At 40.1% G+C, this 26,173-nt stretch overlaps 2 protein-coding genes and 1 pseudogene across 14 annotated transcripts; 2 read left to right on the forward strand and 1 right to left on the reverse strand.

Moving 5' to 3' along the window:
* The first annotated feature begins 33 nt into the window (after nt 1–33).
* On the forward strand, nt 34–13,471 carry SSB (small RNA binding exonuclease protection factor La). Of its 2 annotated transcripts, none has more exons than XM_015110335.3 (12): nt 34–493; nt 2,077–2,151; nt 7,314–7,417; nt 7,505–7,679; nt 8,619–8,726; nt 8,804–8,904; nt 9,628–9,699; nt 10,009–10,051; nt 11,707–11,847; nt 12,276–12,462; nt 12,602–12,733; nt 13,076–13,471. In XM_015110335.3, exons 1-12 carry the CDS (start codon nt 152–154, stop codon nt 13,162–13,164), a joined length of 1,569 nt encoding a protein of 522 aa, XP_014965821.2. In that variant the 5' UTR covers nt 34–151; the 3' UTR covers nt 13,165–13,471. The 2 variants fall into 2 exon arrangements, with proteins under 2 accessions (XP_014965821.2, XP_014965820.1); XM_015110334.3 differs by having other exon boundaries at nt 34–130.
* Nucleotides 13,165–25,902, reverse strand: METTL5 (methyltransferase 5, N6-adenosine). 12 transcript variants are annotated; one of them, XM_077957173.1, is made up of 8 exons: nt 25,694–25,731; nt 25,315–25,466; nt 22,795–22,909; nt 21,933–21,994; nt 20,704–20,786; nt 16,605–16,656; nt 13,866–13,915; nt 13,165–13,268 (listed from the first exon to the last, which is right to left on the reverse strand). In XM_077957173.1, exons 2-8 carry the CDS (start codon nt 25,421–25,423, stop codon nt 13,230–13,232), a joined length of 510 nt encoding a protein of 169 aa, XP_077813299.1. In that variant the 5' UTR covers nt 25,424–25,466; nt 25,694–25,731; the 3' UTR covers nt 13,165–13,229. The 12 variants fall into 12 exon arrangements, with proteins under 12 accessions (XP_077813299.1, XP_028686659.2, XP_001105118.3 ...); XM_028830826.2 differs by having other exon boundaries at nt 13,866–13,933; XM_001105118.5 differs by having other exon boundaries at nt 21,933–22,114.
* LOC114671667 (small nucleolar RNA U3) lies at nt 17,411–17,489 on the forward strand (annotated as a pseudogene).
* Nucleotides 25,903–26,173: the final 271 nt, after the last annotated feature.

Below are 26,173 nucleotides of genomic sequence, written 5' to 3' on the forward strand. Positions count from 1 at the left end.
CGCAAGGGCTGCTGGGACGGTCCCCATCTTCTTGGAGCGCTTTAGGCCGGCCGGCGGAGCTGGGAAGTGGAGTCGTTGGTGTTCCTGTGTGTGAGCCTGTGGCGCGGCTCTGTGGGCCGGAACCTTAAAGGTGAGCAATTCTTGGTGGCTAATGAGAAGCTACAATAAGGGCCCGCTTTGCTGGTGCGCGACTGCGCGTTTTCGTTCCTTACTGCTTCTCGCGGCGTCCGTCCTTCCCTCGCCTTCCTCACGTTCAGGCCGAGCGCCGCGTGGGCCTCAGCCGGAGGCGGCGGAGCGGAGGGGGCGCGGGCGGCGGCGAGGCCGCCCCCGCGAGGAATGCGGGATCCTGGGGTTCCCCGCATGTGGCTGGTGCCCAGGCAGTTCCGCGGTTGCTGAGAGACGGGACTGTGGCTGCCCCCATCCCCACTGCGTCTTTTCGGTTTTTTTTACCTCCACCGCGTTCTGGTCTCACCGAAGGCTTCTGGCCATCTCTGTAAGTTTCTGCGGAGGTGGTTACGGGTAAACGTCGGAGGATTCTGTGGAGCCTATGGGACTGACTGGAGGCCAAAGAACTTTGGGCCGCAGATGTACCCCAGTGTCACTCTTGGTCTGTTAGGGCCTTCATCGCTCACATCAGGTTTCGGTGTGAAACGGGAAAACGTGGGTAATATTTCACTTACAGTCGTGCATTCTGGAAAATTATCTGATGAAGCGCATTTCCAAAATTAGGCCAAATAGATTTTGCAAGTTCTAAATAGTTCTTTTATTTCATCGTTTGCTTTGTAGGGGCCTCTAGATCACTGTGGTAACTTAGGAGTGTAAATTGTGATAGACAAGACAATGCATGAAATTGAATAATTTCTCTAGGGGGATGTGGATCACGCAGTACCCCGTTGCAAGTGCTTCCTATGTGTATCCAGGGTAGCGAATGCAATTGCAGTGTGTCAGGCGATGTTTCCAAGAAGTGTACCTACATCAGTTCATAACTAGAGTCAACTAATGGCAATATTCTTGATAATTTGTTCACATAACTTTTGTACAATTGGGATGACTGGGTGACTTAGTAGAGTCCTAGAGGCAAGTACTTTGTAATTAGAAGACTTGGTTTGTAATTTCTAGCAAACCAATAGCACAGCCTCCTTTTTTTCCTGCAATGCTAATGTCAGGAATACGAAACAGGAAACTGGCTATCCAATGTATTAGTAAATTAGTAGGCATACTCCCCAGTTTAATGTTTTGCTAGTGTGACCACATTCTCCCATTTTTGTTTTCGTGTGTTCCTGAGCATAGAGTATCTAAGGAACTGTAACGTTTTTCACCTTAAAAGTTATAATACAAGGTTTGGGTAAGTCAGTTGTGACTGCATTTTAAAAGAAATAAGGCCGGGCGCGGTGGCTCACGCCTGTAAACCCAGCACTTTGGGAAGCCGAGGCGGGTGGATCGCCTGAGGTCAGGAATTCAAGACCAACCTGACCAACATGGTGAAACCCCGTCTCTACTAAAAATACAAAAATTAGTCAGGCGAGGTGGCGGGTGCCTGTAATTCTAGCTACTCAGGAGGCTAAGACGAAAAAATCACTTGAACCTGGGAGGCGGAGATTGCAGTGAGTCGAGATCGCGCCATTGCACTCCAGCCTGGGCAACAAGAGCGAGACTCCGTCTCCAAAAAAGAAAAAAGAAAGTGAACCAAACCAAACAAGTGTACAGCGAGCCATGGTGACATACTGACAGATATCTGTTTAAAGCTGGAAATGGTTAGTAAGTGATTGGAGTTTTTTTCCGTAAATCTTTCTTGACCAGCCAAGTGAGATAAACAGTTTCTTGTTATAGAAGATGGGGTAGTGATTTACTGAAAGAGAGAGAGGTTTTTTATAGTTTTTAGATTTTTTCATCACTTATTCCAAAGTGTTGCTTCGTTGAGATATTTGAGAATTGAGTAAATAAACAACCTGTGAAAACAGAAATTCCTGATTTTTTAAGAAAACAATGGGATAGTAATACTTTGTAAACATTCTCTTTCTAGTCTTGAGTTTTATATAAAAAAATAACTTTATGCTAATTTGGGAAATTTTACAGATAGCCACAATGGCTGAAAATGGTGATAATGAAAAGATGGCTGCCCTGGAGGCCAAAATCTGTCATCAAATTGAGGTATGATTCCTGTGCTATAAACTGCAAAAACAAGTTCCTTGAAAGAAAATGTAGGACCGCAACACAAATACAGAAAGAACATTTCATTTCAGTATATGGACATATTCAACATTTGGTTTGCCTTTGATTCTTAGATGAACATATAATAGCATACAGTTTTATACTGGTGGAGCCAGGTTGTGAAACTTAAGATGTTACAAACATTTCAAAAGGTAACACTATAAACTAGTTACTTAATCTTTTTAAAATTTTAGTTTCATAGTCTCATATAAAATTTTAGCTTCTTAGTCCCATGTAAAATGAGGATAATAGTAGTTCCCTCCTCATAAGGTAGTTTGGAGGATTAGTGAATATAATGTTAAGTACTTAGAAGAATGCCTGACACATAAGTAACATAAAAGTCCTTGGTAAAGTACCTTCCCTGTTAAATAACACTATATTTTTGATGATCTTCGTAGTTTTTTTCTGCCCAGTCAGTTCTCAGCTATTGTAACTTTAATATAGTATTTTTTTTTTTTTGAGCTGGAGTCTCACTCTGTTGGCCAGGCTGGAGTGCAGTGGCACTATCCTGACTCACTACAACAGTCTCGGCTCACTGTAGCCTCTGCCTCCTGGGTTCAAATGATTATCCTGCCTCAGCTGCCAAATAGCTGGGACTACAGGAACACGCCACCACACCAGGCTAATTTTTGTATTTTTAGTAGAGACGGAGTTTCACCATGTTGGCCAGGTTGGTCTCGAACTCCAGACCTCAGGTGATCTGCCCACCTCAGCCTCCCAAAGTGCTGGGATTACAAGTGTGACCCACTGTGCCTGGCCAGTAATTTTAATATAGTATCTGTTTTCAAACTCCTCTTAGCATTTTTTCAAATTTAGGTATTATGTTTATGTTAACGTAATAACCTCAAGTGATCCTCAGTACCTTTGCAGTACGGAGGCAGGAGGATGGCTTGAGTCCAGGAGTTAGAGACCAGCCTGGGCAACATGATGAGGCCCCATCTCTACAAAAAATTTTTAAAAATTAGCTGAGTGTGTTAGCGGTTTGCCTGTAGTCCCAGCTACTTGGGAAGCCGAGGTGGGAGGATTGATGGAGCCCAGAAGGTAGAGGCTGCAGTGGCTGTGATCATACCACTGCACTCAAGCCTGGATGACAGAGTGAGATACTGTTTTGGGGGGTCAGGGGGAAGAAACTTGAGAGTCTTTGTGAGCATACTCTGGCTGGGGAGGCTTCCTGATTTGCAAATCGTTCTTTGTTCAGTTAAAGTCAAAAAGAAAAAAACCTTTAAATCTTTACAATATCAATAATGGTTGCATAGGAAATTATCTTTAAACTTATGTTCTTGCTAAGGAATCCCTCAGATCATATTGTTTGGTGTGGGTTTTTTCTGCAATTCTCTGAACTGCTTTTTTTCTTTTTTTTTTTAAGCTGCACCTCTGCATTTAAAATGTCTTATGTTCCTTTTTTTTAATATTAATTTCCTTATGATTGTGGGGAGAAAAATTAGAAATTACTCATTCTGTGTTTAATACTTAGAACAATACTAAGATGTATATAGAAAAGGTTACATCTCTCCTACAACCTGCTCTCAAATCCTACTCTTCTAAGGTAATCAAGGTTAAAAGCTTTTGACACTTTGCTTCATGCTCATATTAATTTTTATTTTTTTAGTGGACCTTATATTTTACAACAGTTCTAGGTTTACAGCAAAATTGAGTGGAAGGTACAGAGATTTTCCATATATCCCCTGCCTCCACACAAGCATAGTGCCTTCACCTTTAAAAACATCCCCCACCACAGTGGTACATTTCTAACAATTTTATTTCCTTCCCTTTCCCCCGCTAAACATAGGATGCATTTTTGTGGAGAAAAGTTTTGTAATCAATAATTTTTTCATCCTCCTCTTTAAAACCAAGGATCCAGCCGGGCGCGGTGGCTCACGCCTGTAATCCCAGCACTTTGGGAGGCCGAGGCGGGTGGATCACAAGGTCAGGAGATCGAGACCACGGTGAAACCCCGTCTCTACTAAAAATACAAAAAATTAGCTGGGCGCGGTTGTGGGCGCCTGTAGTCCCAGCTACTCGGGAGGCTGAGGCAGGAGAATGGCGTGAACCCGGGAGGCGGAGCTTGCAGTGAGCCGAGATCGCGCCACTGCACTCCAGCCTGGGCGACAGAGCGAGACTCCGTCTCAAAAAATAAAAAAATAAAAAATAAAACGAAGGATCCTTCTAATTTTTTTAGCTGTAATCATTCTTTGACAAATATTCTTGTATATAAATCTTAGTAAACATTTTTATTATTGATTTTTTTCAAGGTAAAATTCTTAGAAGGAGCCATACTGGCTCAAGGATTATGCACATTTAAAAAAACACTGGTAATTGTCAATTTACATCTTACCTGCATGGCTAGTTCTCTGTGTTCAAGTCAATACTAGGTAGTCTTGGTTTTTTTCCTAATCTAAGCCAGTTTGTTAGATGAAAAATGCTGTCTCATTGCTTTAAATTGTATTTCTTTGATTAATAATGAAATGAAGTTGGACTTTTTTTAGTTTATAGTAGTTTATTTATTTATTTTTTGAGATGGAGTCTTATTCTTATCTCCCAGGCTGGAGTGCAGAGTGCCGTGGTGTGATTTTAGCTCACCGCAACCTCCACCTTCCAGGTTCACGCAATTCCTCAGCCTCCCAAGTATCTGGGATTATAGGTGCACACCACCATGTCCGGCTAATTTTTGTATTTTTAGTGGAGACGGGGTTTCACCATGTTGGTCATGCTGGTTTTGAACTTCTGACCTCAAGTGATCCGCCTGCTTTGGCCTCCCAAAGTGCTGGGATTATAGGCATGAGCCTACTGCGTTTGGCCTATTTTTTATAATTTTTAAAAAAATCGTTAGCTGGGCATGGTGGCATGTGCCTGTTGTCCTAGTTACTTGGAAGGCTGAGGTGGAAGATCAATTGAGCCCAGGAGTTTCAGGCTGCAGTGAGCTATGGTTGCACCACTGCACTCCAGTCTGGGCAACAAAGCAAGACCCGACCTCCGAAAAATAAAGTGTCTTTTTTTTTTTTTTTAATTTTTTTTATTTAAGACAGAGAGACAGTATTGCTTTCCGCTCAGACTGGAGTATAGTGGCAGTGATCTTGGCTCACTGCAACCTCCACCTCCTGAGTTCAAACTAGTCTTGTGCCTCAGCCACTTGAGTAGTTGGGATTACAGGTGTGCACCACCATGTGCAGCTATTTTTTGTATTTTTAGTAGAGTCAGGGTTTCACCACATTGGCCAGTCTGGTCTCAAACTTCTGGCCTCAAGAAATTGACCTGCCTCAGCCTCCCAAAGTGCTGGGATTATGGGCTTGGGCCACCATGCGAGGCCAATAAAATACCTTTTAACTATTTTCTATTAGGGTGTTCTCTTTTTACCCTTCTTCTTTTTAAGAATTCTTGACAAATTTGTCTTTTACTTTTTTTGTTACTTCTGGCATTCCAAATAGTCATACTTGGGTTTTTCCTTTGCGTGTATATTGAGAGTACCTCTATGGTTAAATTTGATAAATGTTTAATTTTTTGTTTTTTTGAGGCAACGTCTTACTCTGTTTCCAAGGCTGGAGTACAGTGGCACAGTTATGCCTCATTGCAGCTTCAACCCGCCAGGCTTAAGCAATCCTCCCACTTCAGCTTCCTGCGCTGGGACTAGAGACACGTACCACCCATGCCTGGCCTTTTTTTTTTTTTTTATTTTTTTATTTTTTGGGTAGAGATGGGGTCTTGCCATGTTGCCCAGACTGGTCTTGAACTCCTAGACTCAAGCGATGCACCCACCTCAGCCTCCTAAAGTGCTGGGATTAGGCATGAACCAGCACTCCTGACCCCCGCAACCCCCCGCCAACTTTTTTTTTTTTTTGAGATGGAGTCTCACTCTTTTGTCAGGCTGGAGTACAGTGGCATGATCTTGGCTCACTGCAACCTCCTCCTCCTGGGTTCAAGCGATTTTCCTGCCCCAGCCTCCTGAGTAGCTGAGACTACAGGTGTGCGCCACTACGCCCAGCTAATTTTTGTATTTTTAGTAGAGATGTGGTTTCACCATCTTGGCCAGGGTGGTCTCTATCTTGACCTCCCAAAGTGCAGGGATCACAGGTGTGCACCACCATGCCTGGCCCCTGTCCCTTATTTTTTAATTTAAAAAAATTAGAAGGCCAGGTGTGGTGACTCATGCCTGCAGTCCCAGCACTGTGGGAGGCCGAGGTAGACAGGTCACTTGAGATCAGGAGTTCAAGGCCAACATGGTGAAACCCTGGGTCTCTACTAAAAATAACAAAAATTCGCTGGGCGTGGTGGCATATGCCTGTAATCCCAGCTACTTAGGAGGCTGAGGCAGGAGAATCACTTGAACCTGGGAAGTGGAGGTTGCAGTGAGCCGAGTTCATGCCACTGCACTCCAGCCTGAGCGAGAGAGTGAGACTCTCTGTCAAAAAATAAAAATAAAGAAAAATAAAAATAAAAATTGAGTGATTAATCAATTTATTCCAGTTCTTTTTATTTAACCATCTATTCTTTACACACTGATTTGCAAGAGGCTTTTCATATAATCTTTAAATATATTTTTCTTTAAGGTTTTCTAGTCTATTGACATATCTGTTACTTACACTATTTTAATAATTGACATTTTAGTTTTATCTTTTTGCTAATTTGTATTGTAAACATTTTATTATCATATATTTGGGGAAAATGTTTATTGCCTTTTGTAACTTATGACATGTATTTTTTTTTTTTTTTTTTTTTTTTTTGAGACGGAGTCTCGCTCTGTCGCCCAGGCTGGAGTGCAGTGGCCGGATCTCAGCTCACTGCAAGCTCCGCCTCCCGGGTTCACGCCATTCTCCTGCCTCAGCCTCCCCAGTAGCTGGGACTACAGGTACCCGCCACCTTGCCCGGCTAGTTTTTTGTATTTTTTAGTAGAGACGGGGTTTCACCGTGTCAGCCAGGATGGTCTCGATCTCCTGACCTCGTGATCCGCCCGTCTCGGCCTCCCAAAGTGCTGGGATTACAGGCTTGAGCCACCGCGCCTGGCCTGACATGTATTTTTAAATAACAGAACTTGGTACTGTAGAGTAATGTCAGGATTAGAGTTCATATTATACAGTATTCTGAAATACATTGTAATTATCTCACAGTATTATTTTGGCGACTTCAATTTGCCACGGGACAAGTTTCTAAAGGAACAGATAAAACTGGATGAAGGCTGGGTACCTTTGGAGATAATGATAAAATTCAACAGGTAACAAGCTTTTAAAAATAATCTTTAGGTTTTCTGTTTACAGTGAGTGCTACTGCTGAGTCTTACATTTTTATATGTACTCTTCAGGTTGAACCGTCTAACAACAGACTTTAATGTAATTGTGGAAGCATTGAGCAAATCCAAGGCAGAACTCATGGAAATCAGTGAAGATAAAACTAAAATCAGAAGGTCTCCAAGCAAACCCCTACCTGAAGTGACTGATGAGTATAAAAATGATGTAAAAAACAGATCTGTTTATATTGTAAGTGGGCCTGTGATGCACTTAAACATCTTACATTTATTTAGAAAGTAAAGTACGGAAGAATAAGGGCTCAGGAATCACAGCCTCACTAATTACTTTATGTCCTTTTGTAATATTCTTAACCTAAGTTTCTTTTTGTTTTGTTTTTGAGACAGAATCTCATCCTGTTGCTCATGTTGGAATGCAGTGGTTTGATCATGGTCCACTGCAGTCTTGACCACCTGGGCTCAAGTGATCCTCCCACCTCAGCCTCCTGAGTAGCTGGGACTACAGGCGCATGCTACCACATGTGGCTAAACATTTTTTGTAGAGACAGGGGTCTCCCTGTGTTGCCCAGGCTGGTGTCAATCTCCTGGGTGCAAGTAATTCAATCACCTTGACCTCCCAAAGTGCTGGGATTACAGGTGTGAGCCACCATGCCTGGTCCTAAGTTTTATCTTCATAAACGTGGATATTTTCTACCTTGTAGAACTGTTGTGAGAATTAAATGAAAAAAAAAATACACCATTGGATCAAATCTTTGACATATTCTAAGCACCAACTGCATGTTAGCTGTTCTTATCAGCAGCTAAACTTGATTGCAATTTTCTTTAGCATATTTTTAAATAGTTTTTTTATTATGGAAAATTTCAGATGTATATAAATAGATTCAATAATGTACCATCACCAGCTTTACTAGTTATTAACAGAACATGCAAATCATCTTGTTTTATTTTTGCCTCAACTGAATTATTTTGAAGCAAATACCAGATGAATCACTTTTATTGCACTGGAGAGTAGTGGCTCCTAAACAAGGCTGTTAAGTGATTAACAAAGATAAATAGAGATAGATAGGTATATCCCGTGTTCATTTCAAGATAAAATGAATCAAATTCTCTCCAATTGTTTATCTGAGAAGTCATTATTTGTTATTTGTACATTACTTCCCACTCTTCACAGAAAGGCTTCCCAACTGATGCAACTCTTGATGACATAAAAGAATGGTTAGAAGATAAAGGTCAAGTACTAAATATTCAGATGAGAAGAACATTGCATAAAGCATTTAAGGTATGATAATACAGACTTTTTGTAGTTTTAGAATATATGGGAAATAACTTAAAAAATATTTTCCTTCCTTTTTATAGGGATCAATTTTTGTTGTGTTTGATAGCATTGAATCTGCTAAGAAGTTTGTAGAGACCCCTGACCAGAAGTACAAAGAAACAGACCTGCTAATACTTTTCAAGTAAGTCTTTTTGCTGATGTTTCTCCTGGCCTTTTAGTTATATGGAATTGACACGCTAGGGTAAGGAGCATGGAAGTAGCATCCCCTGAAAGGCCAATATTTTTAGTATTTTAGTGCATTACGGTCTTCTAAATGGTATATACTAAACCTGATTGACTTAGAGATGCACTGTGATGGATCACAGTCATAGTGTCAGTCATAGTATCAGTGTTAATTCCTCAAAAATTACTTAACATGGTTTTCATAATTGCTGTTATTCTTGGATCTTGGGGATTTTAGAATTTTCTCCTTTTGTGGAATTAACACTATAGAAAACTGCAATATTATTTGCATGACTTCTGATACACTTTTTTCCCCCTATACATGAATGATAAATGAAAATCAACATGAAGTTGCTAATGGATAGGGGGTTTCTTTTTGGGGTCATGAAAATGTTCTGAAATTAGTAGTGATGGTTGTACAACTGAATATACTAAAAAAACATTCAAGGTACACTTTAAAAGAGTGAATTTTGTGGCACATGGAATTTTTCCTTAGTAAAGCTGTTATTTAAAACAACATGAGAGTAACTTCCTTGGCATATTTTGGATTTTTAGTTGATGATTATGTTGATAGTAAATGTATGCAACATTTATTGCTGTGCCATGGCTTAAGTTATTCAAAATAATCTGCGGTCTTAACTTTGTTCTCGTGAACTTAGCCTCTGTACTGTGTGTTCTTTAGGGATGATTACTTTGCCAAAAAAAATGAAGAAAGAAAACAAAACAAAGTGGAAGCTAAATTAAGAGCTAAACAGTAAGTATGTTGAACTAATCATGACATACTTTGAATTCCTTAATGCTCTGACAGAAATATAGTTGGTGAGCTCTGAAATAGTGGCAGTAGACCTTTCTCTTTGCTAGTGAAACATTGCGATCTTAAGCTGCCTTGACAATTTCGGGGCCAAATTGCATTGCAGTCTAGCATTGGACGATCAAAAAAACCTAAGGACTTCTGGCTTTGGTTAAGTAAGTTTAGTGATCATGATTGGTTAACTTTATTAGGACTTAATTTTCTTATATAGTAAATGGAAGTATGTTATAATTATGATATTTTTATTTGTAGAGAGCAAGAAGCAAAACAAAAGTTAGAAGAAGATGCTGAAATGGTAAGTATATATTACTGCTATCTAGTATATCTGTAATTCATAGTTAAATGAATAGCTTTTAAGTCTGAGGACTTTTTCAAGAAAATATGTAAGCAAAGCTATCTATAGTTGTCATTGCACAGGTATTATATTGAGGGAAAAGAGAACACTAAGGATAGGAAATATGTTCTAAAATACGAAAAGGCCGGGTGCAGTGGCCCACGCCTGTATTCCCAGCACTTTAGGAGGCCAAGGTGGGTGGATCACCTGAGGTTGGGAGTTCGAGACCAGCCTGGCCAATATGGTGAAATCCCGCCTCTACTAAAAATACAGAAATTAGCCAGGCGTGGTGGTGTATGCCTGTAATGCCAGCTACTCGGGAGGCTGAGGCAGGAGAATCACTTGAACCCAGGAAGTGGAGGTTGCAGTGAACCAAGATCATGCCACTGCACTCCAGCCTGGGTGACAGAGTGAGACCCTGTCTAAAAATAAAGAATATAATAAAACACAGGAAAATATATTTTGAAATATTCAGAAAAAGTTCATTTATGCCTAGAACTTATGTTTATGAGAAAATGTCCTCCTATAACTTCTAAAGATTCTAATCATAGATTAATACTTTTTTTTTTTTTTTTGAGACAGAGTCTCGCTCTGTTGCCCAGGCTGGAGTGCAGTGGCCAGATCTCAGCTCACTGCAAGCTCCGCCTCCCGGGTTCACGCCCTTCTCCTGCCTCGGCCTCCCAAGTAGCTGGGACTACAGGCGCCCGCCACCTCGCCCGGCTAATTTTTTGTATTTTTTAGTAGAGACGGGGTTTCACCGTGTTAGCCAGGATGGTCTCGATCTCCTGACCTCGTGATCCGCCCGTCTTGGCCTCCCAAAGTGCTGGGATTACAGGCTTGAGCCACCGCGCCCAGCTATTTTTGACTTAATAAGATAGTGATGTGTATTTCCATTTAGAAAGTTACAGGTAAAATTTTTTATTTGGGGAAAATAATAATGACTCTTTAAAAAAAAATTTTTTTTTTCTTTTTTTGAGACGTCTTGCTTTGTCGCCCAGGCTGGAGTGTAGTGGCGCGATCTGGGCTCACTGCAAGCTCCGTCTCCTGGGTTCACCCCATTCTCCTGCCTCAGACTCCTGAGTAGCTGCGACTACAGGCACCCGCCACTATGCCCAGCTAATTTTTTGTATATTTTTTTTTAGTAGAGACGGGGTTTCACCATGTTAGCCAGGATGGTCTCCATCTCCTGACCTTGTGATCCGCCTACCTCGGCCTCCCAAAGTGCTAGGATTACAGGCATGAGCCACTGCAACTGGCCTAAAAAATTTTTAAAGTATGATAAATACTGCCTGGAATTATTTTCCAAGATAGTTTAATAACCAGATTTTATGTAGTTTATAACTAAATGCCAGTTGTATAAGAGATCAAATAATATTGAAAGCCATTTTGGGATAAAGGATGACAAAGGAAAACACCAACACTATGAAACTGCTTTATTTATTTATTATTATTATTTTTTTGAGATGGAGTTTCGCTCTTGCTGCCTAGGCAAGAGAAACTACTTTAAAATAGCATTTTGGTTTCTAGGCTCTTGTATAGCTATAATGTGGTGTCAGTCATTTATGGTCTGTTGTTGCTTTTAAGAAACTTTTTGATCGCTTTGTATATTTTTATAGAAATCTCTAGAAGAAAAGATTGGATGCTTGCTGAAATTTTCAGGTGATTTAGATGATCAGACCTGTAGAGAAGATTTACACATACTTTTCTCAAATCATGGTGAAATAAAATGGATAGACTTCGTCAGAGGAGCAAAAGAGGTTTGGAAACATTCCTATGCTTTTTAGCAGTCAGTTTGAAAATCTGTAGAAACTTAGACAAAATTAGTAGAAAGCAATTTTTAAAATTGTGTTTATTAGTTTCTACTTGATCATTTGTTGTTATTGTCACTAGATGTGATGTCTGATATTTTCTGAATTATACTAGTTTCTACTTGATCGTTTACTTTGTTGTTATTGTCACTATATGTGATGTCGGATAGTTTCTGAATTATACTATGAATAACTGTTCATATTGATTATTGCAGTTTTACTTCTGTAGCATTCCTTTTCTACTGTTCAGTAAAGTTCATTGAAACTGGTAAAGGCATGGAAGGTTTGCAGGGTAGAAAAAATTACTTTGAACAAAGAAATTAATTGTGGGACTAAAAAACTAAGGGTATGGCTTTTGTTTTCTGTCTCTGATATAGGGGATAATTCTATTTAAAGAAAAAGCCAAGGAAGCTTTGGGTAAAGCCAAAGATGCAAATAACGGTAACCTACAATTAAGGAACAAAGAAGTGACTTGGGAAGTACTAGAAGGAGAGGTGGAAAAAGAAGCACTGAAAAAAATAATAGAAGACCAACAGGAATCCCTAAACAAATGGAAGTCAAAAGGTCATTTATTCTGATTTTTCTTTAACAGTTTGGTTGTTGAACCCATTTACTTGAGCAAAAACTTTAATCAGTGTTCAAAAACATTGACAAGAGACTTAAAAAAAAATTCTTTACAGAGTGCTCAATTGTGTCTCTACAGGTCGTAGATTTAAAGGAAAAGGAAAGGGTAATAAAGCTGCCCAGCCTGGGTCTGGTAAAGGAAAAGTACAGTTTCAGGGCAAGAAAACGAAATTTGCTAGTGATGATGAACATGATGAAAATGGTGCAACTGGTAAGTTTTTTCCTAAGTCCTTTGGTAGTTTCATGAGAAAATTTGTACTTCCATAAATAAATGATTTGCCAGAGAATAGGGATTTGGCTTTTCAACTTCTGGATAAGTGCCAGTCTTGGATTATTATGATTTACCTTGGTTATGCTGTTGTATAAGTCAGGGACAGGATATTTGGAAGATGAATCTAGAGGTCAGGTCTGTACTAAGAGAAAAGCCTTTTCTCATTGGTGCAAGGAAGTTGTTGCATCTTTTTCAACAGTATCATTATTAGTAATTGTACTCAGTATTAAAATAGAGCAGTACTTACGTTGAATTTAACAAAAATTAATTGTTACGTTATAGGACCTGTGAAAAGAGCAAGAGAAGAAACAGACAAAGAAGAACCTGCATCCAAACAACAGAAAACAGAAAATGGTGCTGGAGACCAGTAGTTTAGTAAACCAATTTTTTTATTCATTTTAAATAGGTTTTAAACTACTTTTGTTTGCGGGGGCTTTTAAAAGGAAAACCGAATTAGGTCCACTTCAATGTCCACCTGTGAGAAAGGAAAAATTTTTTGTTGTTGTTTAACTTGTCTTTTTGTTATGCAAATGAGATTTCTTTGAATGTATAGTTCTGTTTGTGTTATTTCAGATGTTCAAATATCAAAAGGAAGATTCTTCCATTAAATTGCCTTTGTAATATGAGAATGTATTAGTACAAACTAATAAAATATATGCTATATGAAAAGAGCAAAAACAGTTTTTTTTTTTTTCTTTTTGTACCCAGAGCATTTAATAAAGAACTAGAATATTAGCTGTTGACCATGGGCCCTTCCCACAGGCCATTTATGGTGTCTCCTAGGCTGTCTTTCTATATTTACACAGGAAAGTTGATAACACTAGAAATAATTACTTGTCATAAAGCTTTTCTTTTTTTTTCCTTTTTCTTTTTTGAGACTGACTCTCACTCTGTTGCACAGGCTGAAGTGTAGTGGGGCAATCTCAGCTCACTGCAACCTCCGCCTCCTGAGTTCAAGCGATTCTCTTGCCTCAGCCTCCCGAGTAGCTGGGATTACAGGCATGAGCCACCACGTCCGGCCCAGAAAACTTTTCAATACCGAATGTAGACCAGCCAAAATCAAGAGACTTACTGATTTCTTTTTATGAAACTTGTATGATGCTGGCAGGTCATATCGAAGCTCTGTAAAACAAAAGCCACCTAAGGATAAAATTATATTTCCAAGCATTTACCACCCTTGACTAAACAACAACAACAACAAAAAAAAACTAAGACAAGTATTAAGTGCTGGTAAACTGAACATTTTAGAACCTTTAACTTATCCAAGTAGTGACTTGCTATATTCCCAGCATTGGCCATGGCAGCTTGGCATTTCTGTTATTATGGCCATTTATACTGAAATTTGAGGTTACAAGTGAAGAGTTTAGAAGGATAAAAAGTGGACCAAAAAGTAAATCCTATGAAAAGGATGGCACCTTTCTATTTTTAATTTCCTAATGGTCTGTAGCTAACTTAATCTCATAATAACCATGCTTATTTCAAAATTTTCTTACCCAGAGTTTAATAATTGTAGTAAGTACCCATTTTCCTCCTAAGTTCTAAAACGAAAACTAGTTTTTCATATTTCTTCCTTCTAAAGAATAATGTAGATTCTCCAAACTCTTTACTACTGATCTATTTTAGAGGGATGGCAGTAGTCTATTCCTGTATGTCACAGCTTTCAAGTTTTAATGTGCAATCAAATCACCTGGGGATCTTGTTGAAATGCAGATTCTAATTCAGTAGGTCTGGGTGGAGCCTGAAATTTTTTTTTTTTTTTTTGAGATGGAGTCTCGCTCTATCGCCCAGGCTGGAGTGCAGTGGCGCAATCTGGGCTCACTGCAAGCTCCACCTCCCAGGTTCATGCCATTCTCCTGCCTCAGCCTCCAGAGTAGCTGGGACTACAGGTGCTCACCACCATGCCTGGCTAATTTTTTTGTATTTTTTAATAGACACAGAATTTCACTGTGTTAGCCAGGATGGTCTTGATCTCCTGACCTGTGATCTGCCCGCCTCAGCCTCCCAAAGTGCTGGGATTACAGACGTGAGCCACCACGCCCGGCCTGAAATTCTTTATTTCTAACAAGGAAATCCCAGGGATTTTAATGCTGATGGTCTGAGGACAACATTTGGAGGAGCAAGGCTCTGGCTCGGTATACTACTGGGACTGTTCTAAGGTGTTCCATACTGCATATAATACCTAAAACTGGCCGGGTGTGGTGGTTCACGCCTCTAATCCCAGCACTTTGGGAGGCCAAGGCGGGCAGATGAGCTGAGGTGAAGAGTTCAAGAGCAGCCTGGCCAACATGGTGAAACCTCGTTTCTACCAAAAATAATTAGAAAAAAGCTGGGTGTGGTGGTGCGCCTGTAGTCCCACCCACTTGTGAAGGCTGAGCCAGGAGAAGAATCCCTTGAACCCAGGAGGTGGAGGTTGCAGTGAGCCAAGATCGTGCTGCTGCACTCCAGCCTGGGCAACAGAGGGAGACTCCATCTCAAAAAACAAAAACAGAAAAAACACCCCTAAAACTGTCTAAGTAATGCAACACTGAAAATAACAGCAAGATGAACAGATGTATATGTTACATTATTATTATGAACAGTAATATATCCAGGTGTATGTTTAACACTACAGTGGCAATTCATTGTCTATTGTGAAAAAACATGTTCCCTTATTGCACTCTTATTTTGGGCTTAGATTATAATTAGCTTCTAGTTATATGCTTTTCCTGTTTTGATGTTTGTGACTATTACTCAATTTAGTAATAAAAATGTATTAAACATGATTTACTCATAGTGTTGATATTTAGAAGAAAAAGATAAATGTTATTTGATTCCAGGGGCAATTAGAGAATGGAATTAGAGGCCAGGCTCGGTTGCTCACACCTGTAATCCCAGCACTTTGGGAGGCAGAGACTGGAGGATCATCTGAGGTCAGGAGTTCAAGACCAGCCTGGCCAATGTGGTGAAACCCTGTCTCTACTAAAGATAAAAAAATTAGCCGGACATGGTAGTGCACGCCTGTAGTTCCAGCTATTCGGGAGACTGAAGCAAGAGCATCGCTTGAACCCGGCAGGTGGAGGTTGCCACTGCACTCCAACCTAGGTAACAGAGCAAGGCTCTGTCTCCCAAAAAAAAAAAAAAAGAAAGATTATCTGGAAATAATCTGATAGCATTTTCCATGAATGAATTTCAAACCAAGATCTGACCAAATCCAAGCCCACGTTTTTGTTTGTTTGTTTTGTTTTTGTTTTTGTTTTTTGAGACTGAGTCTCCTCTGTCATCCAGGCTGAAGAACAGTGGCACAATCTCGGCTGACTGCAACCTCTGCCTCTGGGACTCAAGCGGTTCTCCCACCTCAGTCTCCCAAGTAGCTGAGATTGCAGGTGTGCGCTACCATGCCTGGCTAATTTTTTGTAGTTTTAGTAGAGATGGGGTTTCAGCATGTTGGCCAGGCTGGTCTCGAACTCTAAACCTCAGGTGATCTGCCCACCTCCGCCTCCCAAAGTGCTGGGATTACAGGCGTGAGCCACCATGCCTGGCCCCAAGCCCATGTTTTTAGCCATTGTGCTGCTATACAGTGTTCCGCCTGAGTCTGGAGTGACCAAATACCTGAGTGCTATTAGAAATTTTCAGTAAATTGCATAAATTAGGACAGTCTTAAGCGAAGTGATCACTCTGCTTTTACTCCATTTCCAATCTATTACCAATCATGCACATTTTGCCACACTGCAAAGCATACTTTATAGTAGATCTTCTCAGCACCTGCATGAAAGTTTTGGTTGGGCGAATGCATGTTGGCCCTTTTGGATATTAGGATTGAGATTTGTCTTACCTGCTATAATATCTATCTTGATTTTCCATTCTGCAGCTTTCTTTTGAACATGCTGAACATAAACAATATGTTGTTATGAGCTGATTTTTAATGATTTTTTAAAATTGCTTTTTACTAATAATTGATATTGAGTTTTTAAGCTTAAAATTTCATTAGAATCTAGACCCTTATAAAAATTTCAATTGAATGGATAGTAGTCTGAAAGTAAGAAATCAATTTCAATATATTTAACAATCTGAACCAAATCATACAATAAATCCAAGTGATAGAAAGCTACTCATGCACCATATAATGCCATTTGGGGTTATCTAGGGACTGCATATATTTCGGTAGTCCCATAAAATTATAAATGGAGCTGAAAAATTGCTATTGCCTAGTGATGTTGCTATCTTGACATCATAGCACAACACATTACCTTCTTGGTATTTATATATGTTTAGATTTAAAAAAATACCATTGTGTTACAGTTACCTGTAGTATTCAATACAGTAACAGGTTGACAGGTTTGTAGCCTAGGAACAATAGACTAACCACAGAGCCTCAGTGGTCCACTCTATGTCTGCACAATGGTGAAATCACCTCAGGATGCATTTCTCAGAATACATTTGTCAGAACATATCCCTGTTGTTAAAGGATGCATGACTATTTCAGAAATCTATCAAAGATGTCTAATGTTCTCATATGGTTTCTGTAGCATTATTTCATTTATACAGCTAGGTATCCTAGAAACCATTTGGCAGAGATCTGTGTACATGGGCAATTCAGTTCATGCAGTAAAACTGAGTTTTATAAATCTATGTTATGCCAAGACTATACTTTCAGGGATCATTTCTATAGTTCGTCACTAGAGAAGTTTCTCTGAAAGTGTAGAGCACCATATCGTGAAAATGGCCATACTGCCCAAGATAATTTATAGATTTAATGCTATCCCCATCAAGCTACCACTGACTTTCTTCACAGAATTGGAAAAAACTACTTTACATTTCATATGGAACCAAAAGAGCCCACATAGCCAAGACAATCCTAAGCAAAAAGAACAAAGCTGGAGGCACCATGCTACCTGACTTCAAATGATACAAGGCTACAGTAACCAAAATAGCATGGTACTGGTACCAAAACATATATAGACCAATGGAACAGAACACAGGCCTCAGAAATGACACCACACATCTACAACCATCTGATCTTTGACAAACCTGACAAAAGCAAAGGGAAAAGGATTCCCTATTTAATAAGTGGTGCTGGGAAAACTGGCTAGCCATATGTAGAAAGCTGAAATTGGATCCATTCCTTACACCTTATACAAACATTAACTCAAGATGGATTAAAGACTTAAATGTAAGACCCAAAACCATAAAAGCTCTAGAAGAAAATGTAGGCGATACCATTCAGGACATAGGCATGGGCAAAGATTTCATGAGTAAAACACCAAAAGCAATGGCAACAAAAGCCAAAACTGACAAATTGGGATCTAATTAAACTAAAGAGCTTCTGCACAGCAAAAGAAAACTATCATCAGAGTAACCAGGCAACCTACAGAATGGGAGAAAATTTTTGCAATCTATCCATCTGACACCGGGCTAATATCCAGAATCTACAAAGAACTGAAACAAATTTACAAGAAAAAAAAAAACCCATCAAAAAGTGGGCAAAGGATATGAACAGACACTTCCCAAAAGAAGACATTTAGGCAGCCAACAGACACATGAAAAAAATGCTTATCATCACTGGTCATCAGAGAAATGCAAATCAAAACCACAATGAAACACCATCTCACACCAGTCAGAATGGCGATCATTAAAAAGTCAGGAAACAACAGATGTTGGAGAGAATGTGGAGAAATAGGAACACTTTTACACTGTTGGTGGGAGTGTAAATTAGTTCAACCATTGTGGAAGACAGTGTGGCGATTCCTCAAGGATCTAGAACTAGAAATATCATTTGACCCAGCAATCCCATTACTGGGTATACACCCAAAGGGTTATAAATCATGCTACCATAAAGACACATGCACACGTGTTTACTGCGGCACTATTCACAATAACAAAGACTTGGAACCAACCCAAATGTCCATCAATAATAGACTGGATTAAGAAAGTGTGGCACATATACACCATGGAATACTATGCAGCCATAAAAAAGGATGAGTTCATGTCCTTTCCAGGGACATGGATGAAGCTGGAAACCATCATTCTCAGCAAACTATCACAAGGACAGAAAACCAAACACCACATGTTCTCACTCGTAAGTGGGAGTTGAACAATGAGAACACATGGACACAGGGAGGGGAACATCACACACCGGGGCCTGCTAGGGGGTGGGGGGCTGGGGGAGAGAGAGCATTAGGAGAAATAACTAATGTGATGGGTGCAGCAAACCAACATGGCACATGTATCCCTATGTAACCTGCATGTTATGCACATGTTCCCTAGAACTTAAAGTATAATTAAAAAAAAAATTCATGTTATGCCAAGCTGTGCAGAAAAGAGTTCACAGCAGGCCTGGCTGCTTATCCTTAGAAAGGCCTGCTTACAAGTTTGGCCCTTGGCTGGAGATTAGGAACTTAGATTTTGGGAAGGTTCCCACTCCCTACTCCCTTAATAATAGTGTCTCACTGTGCCTAACACTGTTTATGCTGAACACCTGTTTTCCTACTAGGAGTCTAGAATTTGGGTATGTGTCAGAAAGGGAATTGCCTACATGATCAGTCCCTAATAAAAGCCCTGGGCACTGAGTCTCTAATGAGCTTCCCTGGTTGGCAATGTTTCACGTGTGTTATCAATAATTCATTCTGGGAAAATTAAGTGTGTCCTGTGTTATTCCACTGGCAGAAGACTCGGGAAGCTTGCTCCTGGTTTCCCCCATTCTCTGCCTAATGCACCTTTCTCTTTGCTGATTTTGCTCTCTATCTTTTCACTGTAATACATCATAGCCATGAATAAGACTATATGCTGAGTCCTATGAGATTTCCTAGTGAATCATCAAACCTGAGGGTGTTCTTGGGGACACACGTTTGGATACCAATGTTTAACTGGTGTTTGCTTTCATATATAGTGAGGATTTATTTACTAGCTATGTTGTGTCCTGTTGCTTGCCTACATGTACCACTACTTGTTAGCAGTATAGTTCTTTTTAGCTGTTATATTTTATGCTTTTTAAAAGGTTATCAGATTACCATGTAACTAGAATGTATTATTTCCAACTGAGTTCTTATACACTGTATTTACATGAATTAACTATTTTTCCTACAAAATCACTTTAAAATCTTTGAATACATGTATGATTTAAATAACAGTAGCTAGCACATAGCAGTTACACATGTCAGACACTGATCTAAGTGCTTTGTAAATATTAACTCATGTAATCCTCACAATTCTTATGAATTATTGGGTACTCTTAGTCCCTTACACTTAGAATACAGGTGAGGATAGTACAGATGACAAAAAGCTCAATTACCTTGATGATGAAGCTCAATTACCTTGACCAAGATAATGCTGGGAGGCAGCAGAGCTTGGATCTGAACCCAGAAATTCTGGTCTGGCTTCAGAATCTCCGTTCCTAACCACCGTGTTATACTGACACTAAAAAAATGTACTGCCCTTCCCCCCAGTTTCCTGGAATACAACTTATACACCTCTCCGTGTGTTACATGCTGCAAAAGTAATAATAGAATAGCTGATTTCTGAACTCAGATCTGTTTAGCTCCAGGCTCAGTGTTCTGAAAACCTGGCCTTATTGCCTCCCTTAAGTACATCAGGCCACACGGGGACAATGGGGCAAAAGGGATCAACTAAGACTTACTCATAAACCAAAACATACCATAATCCTAGTTACAACACACTTCTCTACTCCTGAGTTATAGTATCTCTTCTGGCAACAGTTCCTGTCTGAAAAAATCTTTGAGGAAAGAAGTCTTATAGCTCAGAAAAAGGCCAATCAGATGCTAGCTGGTTAAGCAGAAAATTTAGTTCTAAGTTTCATATGTCAAAAAGGTCAGGAGAAATAGATATTGTGCTATCTAGTATTCACAGCAAATCCTAAAAACACTGTCATGAATTTAAAAATAAATGCCACAGAGTATCAGATGATTTGAACTTACTTCTCTAGTTGAGGATTTGTGTAAGGAATATACTGCTGTTCTTGCCATTTCCAAAGCAGTCTTTAGAAAAGCCATATCTGTCCCTGTGAAGAGTAGAAAAAAACCTCCTATTTACCTCTTATCAAAATAGAAGATTAAGTTAGTAGGATTTAGAAACATTTTCTTCCAAACTTCAAAATAGCCACCTTGAAATCTTTCAGCAATAAGGGTACAAATAAACTATCAAAATATTATTTTAAGGTTGGTAGGATAAAACCAGAATTTCACTGTCTTGGTTAAATAAGGATAAAGTAAAAAATTTAGTATTATATTCCAACATTAATGACTTTCAAAAAGGGGAGAAGGAAACGCGTAGAGTAGTATTCAGAATCCTCTTGGTGGGGGCAGGGTACTTTTTAAACTATGCATGTTTTTTCCTACCCTCACTGACTTCCTAACTTCCTTGCCCACAGTACCCACAAAATTAACAGCCACAGTGAGTCACTGTTACTGGTGGGCACATGTAGAAACCCTTGGGTGTGTTAAGACATTAAAAAACAGGTTCTAAAAGTATAAAATTCTTTATATGTTTCATATTCATTCATAAAGGTTAGGCAAATTATTCCTGAAAGCAAATGGGAGATATACAATAAATGACATGACTATCTTTGTTTACTTAATACAAATCTGTAAAAACAAAAGTTGAAAAACTCAATTTCTTAGCCATGCACTAAACAAATTGGAATTTAAATTATAAGAATTACACAGGTAAGAGATTGGTTTACTTAATGAAGAGTAATAAAATCACTTAGCCTTGGTTTATTTAATGAAGAGTGATAAAATCACTTAGCCCAAACAGTCAGTGATAAAAAGGGTTTTTATTTTTGTTTTATTTTTTCTAGACAGGGTCTTGCTGTTACCAAGACTGAAGTGCAGTGGCACATTCATAGCTCATGGCAGCCTTCAATACCTGAGCTCAGGTGATCCTCCCACCTCAGTCTTCTGAGTAGCTAGGACCATAGGCACACCACCGCACTTGGCAAATTAAAATTTTTTTTTGTGTGTGTGTGTAGAGGCAGGGTCTAACTATGTTGCCCAGGATGGCTACCAACTCTTGGCCCCAAAAGATCCTCCTGTATCAGCCTCCCAAAGCACTGGTATTACATGCCTGAGCCACTGCGCCTGGCCTTAAAAATAGCTTTAAAATCTTTTCTATAAATATACCAATATACCCGATTCTTGTTACAAACCTTTATTATTTTTGGTCCCAAAGGGAGGATTCATAATCACTGTATCGAATGACTTGGACATTCTGTTAGATAATAAGCACACATCACATTGAACCATGTCAATATTTGTTAACTCAAACTCTTCCACATTCCTATTAAATATTTCCAATGCATCTTCATCTATGTCAAATCCAACACACAACCTATAAATACAAAACACACACAAAGAGTGGCGATTTATAGCTCCCAAGGAAAAACAAAACCAAAATTAGCTTTTTTCTTTTTAATCATGTATCTTTCTAACCCAATTAGCAAAGTAAGAGTGAGTGTTTTCTTCTTCTTCTTTTTTTTTTTTTTTCAGACAGGATCTTGCTGTGCTACCCAGGTGAGTGTAGTGATGCCATCTTGCACTGCAGCCTCGACCTCCCAGGCTCAAGCAATCCTCCCACCTCAGCCTCCCAAGTAGCTGGGACCACATCCAGCTAATTTTTGTATTTTTGTAGACATGGGGTTCCACCATGTTGCCCAGGCTGGTCTCAAACTCCTGGGCTCAAGTAATCTGCCCACTTTGGCCTCCCAAAGTGTTGAGATTACAGGCGTGAGCCACTGTGCCTGGTCAAGTGTTGCTTTTCAATAGCATAATTTCCAAACCTGGCAGGGGTTGGAAACTCAGGTTTGTATAAAAGGAACTGCTGCTTTTACCATTTTTATTTATATTTTGTAGTTTGTTTAGATCTTCTGCCGGTTCAAAATGTATTCAGTATCAGATTTTTGCTCCCTGTATCTCATTCTGTGGAGTCTCATAAATATAATTCAGTTAATCCCATTGATGCTCCTTATTAAAGCCACCCAATACCCAAATAGTATATATTGCATTACGTACCCTGCTCCTAACATTGCAGTTCCAATGCTAAGTACTCCACAACCACATCCTAGATCTGCAACGACTTTATTTTCAATGTCATCATACGTGTTATGGATTGTATAGAGCATACATGCTAAAAAATAAAAAAAAAATTAGAGAATAAGTAAGCAAGCTGATGACTAAAATCTTATTTGTGCATTACTCAGTCTTCCCCTAAATGCCATTCCAGATTATTTTTTTAAAAGATAAGGTGTAATAATTTGGTATGTAGTAAGAGGCACCATAAAGGAAGCTAATACCCACCAGTGGTTCTCAAAAAATAGTCTCTGCTAGCAATGCCAAGAATGACAAAACTGTGACCAGTCTCTGATGTAAAATGGAAAAAAAAGTCAAAACGTTTAGTTTTTCCTCAGATTGTTAAGAACATTGCCATACACTCATATTGGTTCTTTCTTTGATGCTGAAATATTTTTTTGAAAGAACATTAAGAGTAAATAGGTTTTAAAAAAATCCTTTCTTGTCAACATAAATTTAGCAACTCTGTATCAGTTTCCTAAATTGTTTTGAAATTTTACTTATCTGTGAAATCTATAAGACTAGAAACCACTATCAAACAAGCATTAGCATCACAAAGACACAAAACCTTTTTTTCTTTTTTTTTTTTTAAACACAGACAGGTTCTCACTATATTGCCACGCTGGTCTCGAACTCCAGGGCTTAAGCGATTTTTCCCACCCCAGCCTCCCAAAGTGTTGGGATTACAGACATGAGCCACTGCACCCAACCACAGAACTTTGCTGTAGCAAGTTTGTCACCAGAACACAAGCACCATAAGCTCTGCAATGTAGCCTTTAGACACATAAACTCATGGTCTACAGACATATATATATTCATAATCTACAAATGAGACCTGATAATAGAACTACTGGGTGTTAGATATACTGAAGGTTAAACATGAATACCACCACCACTGACATTTCCCTGAAGATATCTGAACCCAGCAAGGACTGCTGGCCATTGATACCCAAGGATCCAGAGGTTTTTTTGTTGTTGTTTTTTTCAGAGATGGGTCTATCTCTATAACCCAGGCTGGGGTGCAGTGGTGGGATCAGAGCTCACTGCAGCCTGAAACTCCAGGGCTCAAGCAATTCTCCTGCCTTAGTAACAGCGGCTGGGACTATAGGCGCATACTACTACACCCGGCTAATTTATTTATTTATTTTTAAGAGCCGGGGTCTCACTGTGTTGCCCAGGCTGATCTTGAACTCCTGGCCTCAAGTCATCCTCTTGCCTTGGTTTCCCAAAGTGCTGGGATTATAGGGATGAGCCACCATACTTGGCCAGATTGTTATTATATTTTAAATTGGATTCCACTAAAAAAACCTAGTAAGTCATTATTTGAGAAAACTGGTCTTAACCTAGACACAGTAGTTTTGTGTGAATTTTTGGTTGGAATTATGACAGTATCTTGGAGTTAAGTGTAAATACACACGTGTCCTCCTTGACTTTTACTGGCAGCTTAGAAACAACTATTTTGGAACTGGAAAAAACTCCTCCTTGCAGGTACTCTCAGAAAATTAATTTTCCTAAGGGGCCAGGCTCAGTGGCTCATGCCTGTAATCTCAGCACTTCTTGAGGCCAAGGTGGGAGGATCACTTCAGCCCAGGAGTTTGAGACCATCTTGGGCAACATAGCAAGACCCTGTCTCTACAAAAAATAAAAAATATTAGCCAGCGTGATGGTGCATGCCTGTAGTCCCAGCTACTCAGGAGGCTTAGGTAGGAGGATTACTTGAGTCCTGGAGGTCAAGGCTGCAGTTGCCGTGATCATGCCACTGCACTTTAGCCTGGGTGACAGAGTAAGACCTCCATCTCAAAAAATAATAATAATAAATTTTTTTCCCCTAAGGCTTCCCAATGACTTCGGTAACATAAATATATGTTTTCCTGTATTCTCTCTTGTACTCCCAGTATCAGTGTCTGGCATGAAGCAACAACACTAATACTCAGAAAATCTGTTAAAATTAATATGCATGCTCATCTTTATACAGCACATACTCTGATTTTGTTAAACTATCCTTCCACTATCAACTCTGGTATTCATTTCTAGGGCAGAGTATAGCACAAGAATCCTCGCCTAGGCAATTAGTAGCAATAGGAAATTGATCCTTATTTAGTAAATGTTTACTGAGCTCCTAAATAGTACCAGCGACTCTTCTAGGCACTGGGAACTCAAGTATGAACGAGACTAACAAATTCCTTGTCCTCAAAGAGATTATAATGTGAGAAGAGAAAAAAACACATTAAAAATACTGTTTGGCAGTGTTAAGGGATATGCAGAAAACCAGACAGTAAAACGATAGTGAGTGTGTGTGTGGAGGGCGTGCTGTGAGCTGCAGTGTCAAGGAAGACCTAACTAGGTGATCTTGGGGCAAAATTTCTCTAGACATTATCTGTATCCAAATAACTGTTCTATTTTTATCACAGAGTAGACTGGACTAACGCCGAAAGCAGGGGCGTGGTGAACCAGCCGCCCTACCTGCAATGTGCGGCCTGGTAGGATACTGTTCTAGAAGTAGCTTGGGCTTTTCGAATCCATCCACTTGTTGCAGGCGACTCTCTAGTTCCTTAAGCCTTAATTTCTTCATTTTGTTTTAAAGTATGGACTCGTAGGGTTTGCAGGCACAGGATCTGCGGAGAAATCTATTGAACTGGGATTTTGTTTCCTCCCTACCCCCAACCTTCTCCCCTTTTTCAGAACCGCTGGCCGGACCCGAAGACGCGCCCTAAGGAGAGCCGGGACGCAGGGCACGGGACGAGCCTCTGACCCACCTCCCGGGTAACCCACACCACCCCAGGAGACGGCGGCGGCGCGTGGCTGGAGCAGCCCCAGGATCCCTCGCGCCACGACAACACACCTCTTGGGGCGACCCGCACCTCGGCCGGGGCCGGAAGCGCCAGCCCGCAAGCGCGCACGCGTTCGCCGCCCAGCGGCCCGGCGCCGAGCTGCAACTTTTGTCCTGAGCCGGGGTTCCGCTGGCCACCTGGGGGCCTCATTACCCCATCCCCTCCACCTGCAAAGCCTGCGCTACTCGCTGACCCACGGCCAGTCCTCGCCGCCTATCGCCTGCTCGTTACCCTCTAGTTTGCCATGAGTACCTGCGGGCCCTCAAAGGATGGGGAAAGAGTGAAAGGGATGCGGAAGAGAAAGTCACAGTCACTTTGTTGTATGGCCCAGAGTGACTCTTCTTGTTTCCCAAGTCTCGGCTCAAAAAGTAGCGATCTCCATTCATCTTTACCTCCTTCGCCATTCTCATGCCTTACTTTATTGTAACTTTGTTTCTCAATTTTTAGGTCATTTGTGTCACTTGCAATTCTCACAGAAGTGGTGATGTCAA

This window comes from Macaca mulatta, chromosome 12 (assembly GCF_049350105.2).
Source record: "Macaca mulatta isolate MMU2019108-1 chromosome 12, T2T-MMU8v2.0, whole genome shotgun sequence".
Classification (NCBI taxonomy): Eukaryota; Metazoa; Chordata; class Mammalia; order Primates; family Cercopithecidae; genus Macaca; species Macaca mulatta.

Coding starts and splice junctions, on each gene's coding strand:
- SSB (XM_015110335.3), top strand. CDS start 152: ATGAGAAGCTACAATAAGGGCCCGCTTTGCTGGTGCGCGACTGCGCGT. Junction 2,152..7,313: donor AAATCTGTCATCAAATTGAG/GTATGATTCCTG, acceptor ATTATCTCACAG/TATTATTTTGGCGACTTCAA. Junction 8,905..9,627: donor GACCTGCTAATACTTTTCAA/GTAAGTCTTTTT, acceptor TGTGTTCTTTAG/GGATGATTACTTTGCCAAAA.
- METTL5 (XM_077957169.1), bottom strand. CDS start 25,832: ATGAGGCCCCCAGGTGGCCAGCGGAACCCCGGCTCAGGACAAAAGTTG. Junction 22,115..22,794: donor ACTGCAATGTTAGGAGCAGG/GTACGTAATGCA, acceptor TTGTATTTATAG/GTTGTGTGTTGGATTTGACA. Junction 13,269..13,865: donor AGTTTCATAAAAAGAAATCA/GTAAGTCTCTTG, acceptor CCTTTCTCACAG/GTGGACATTGAAGTGGACCT.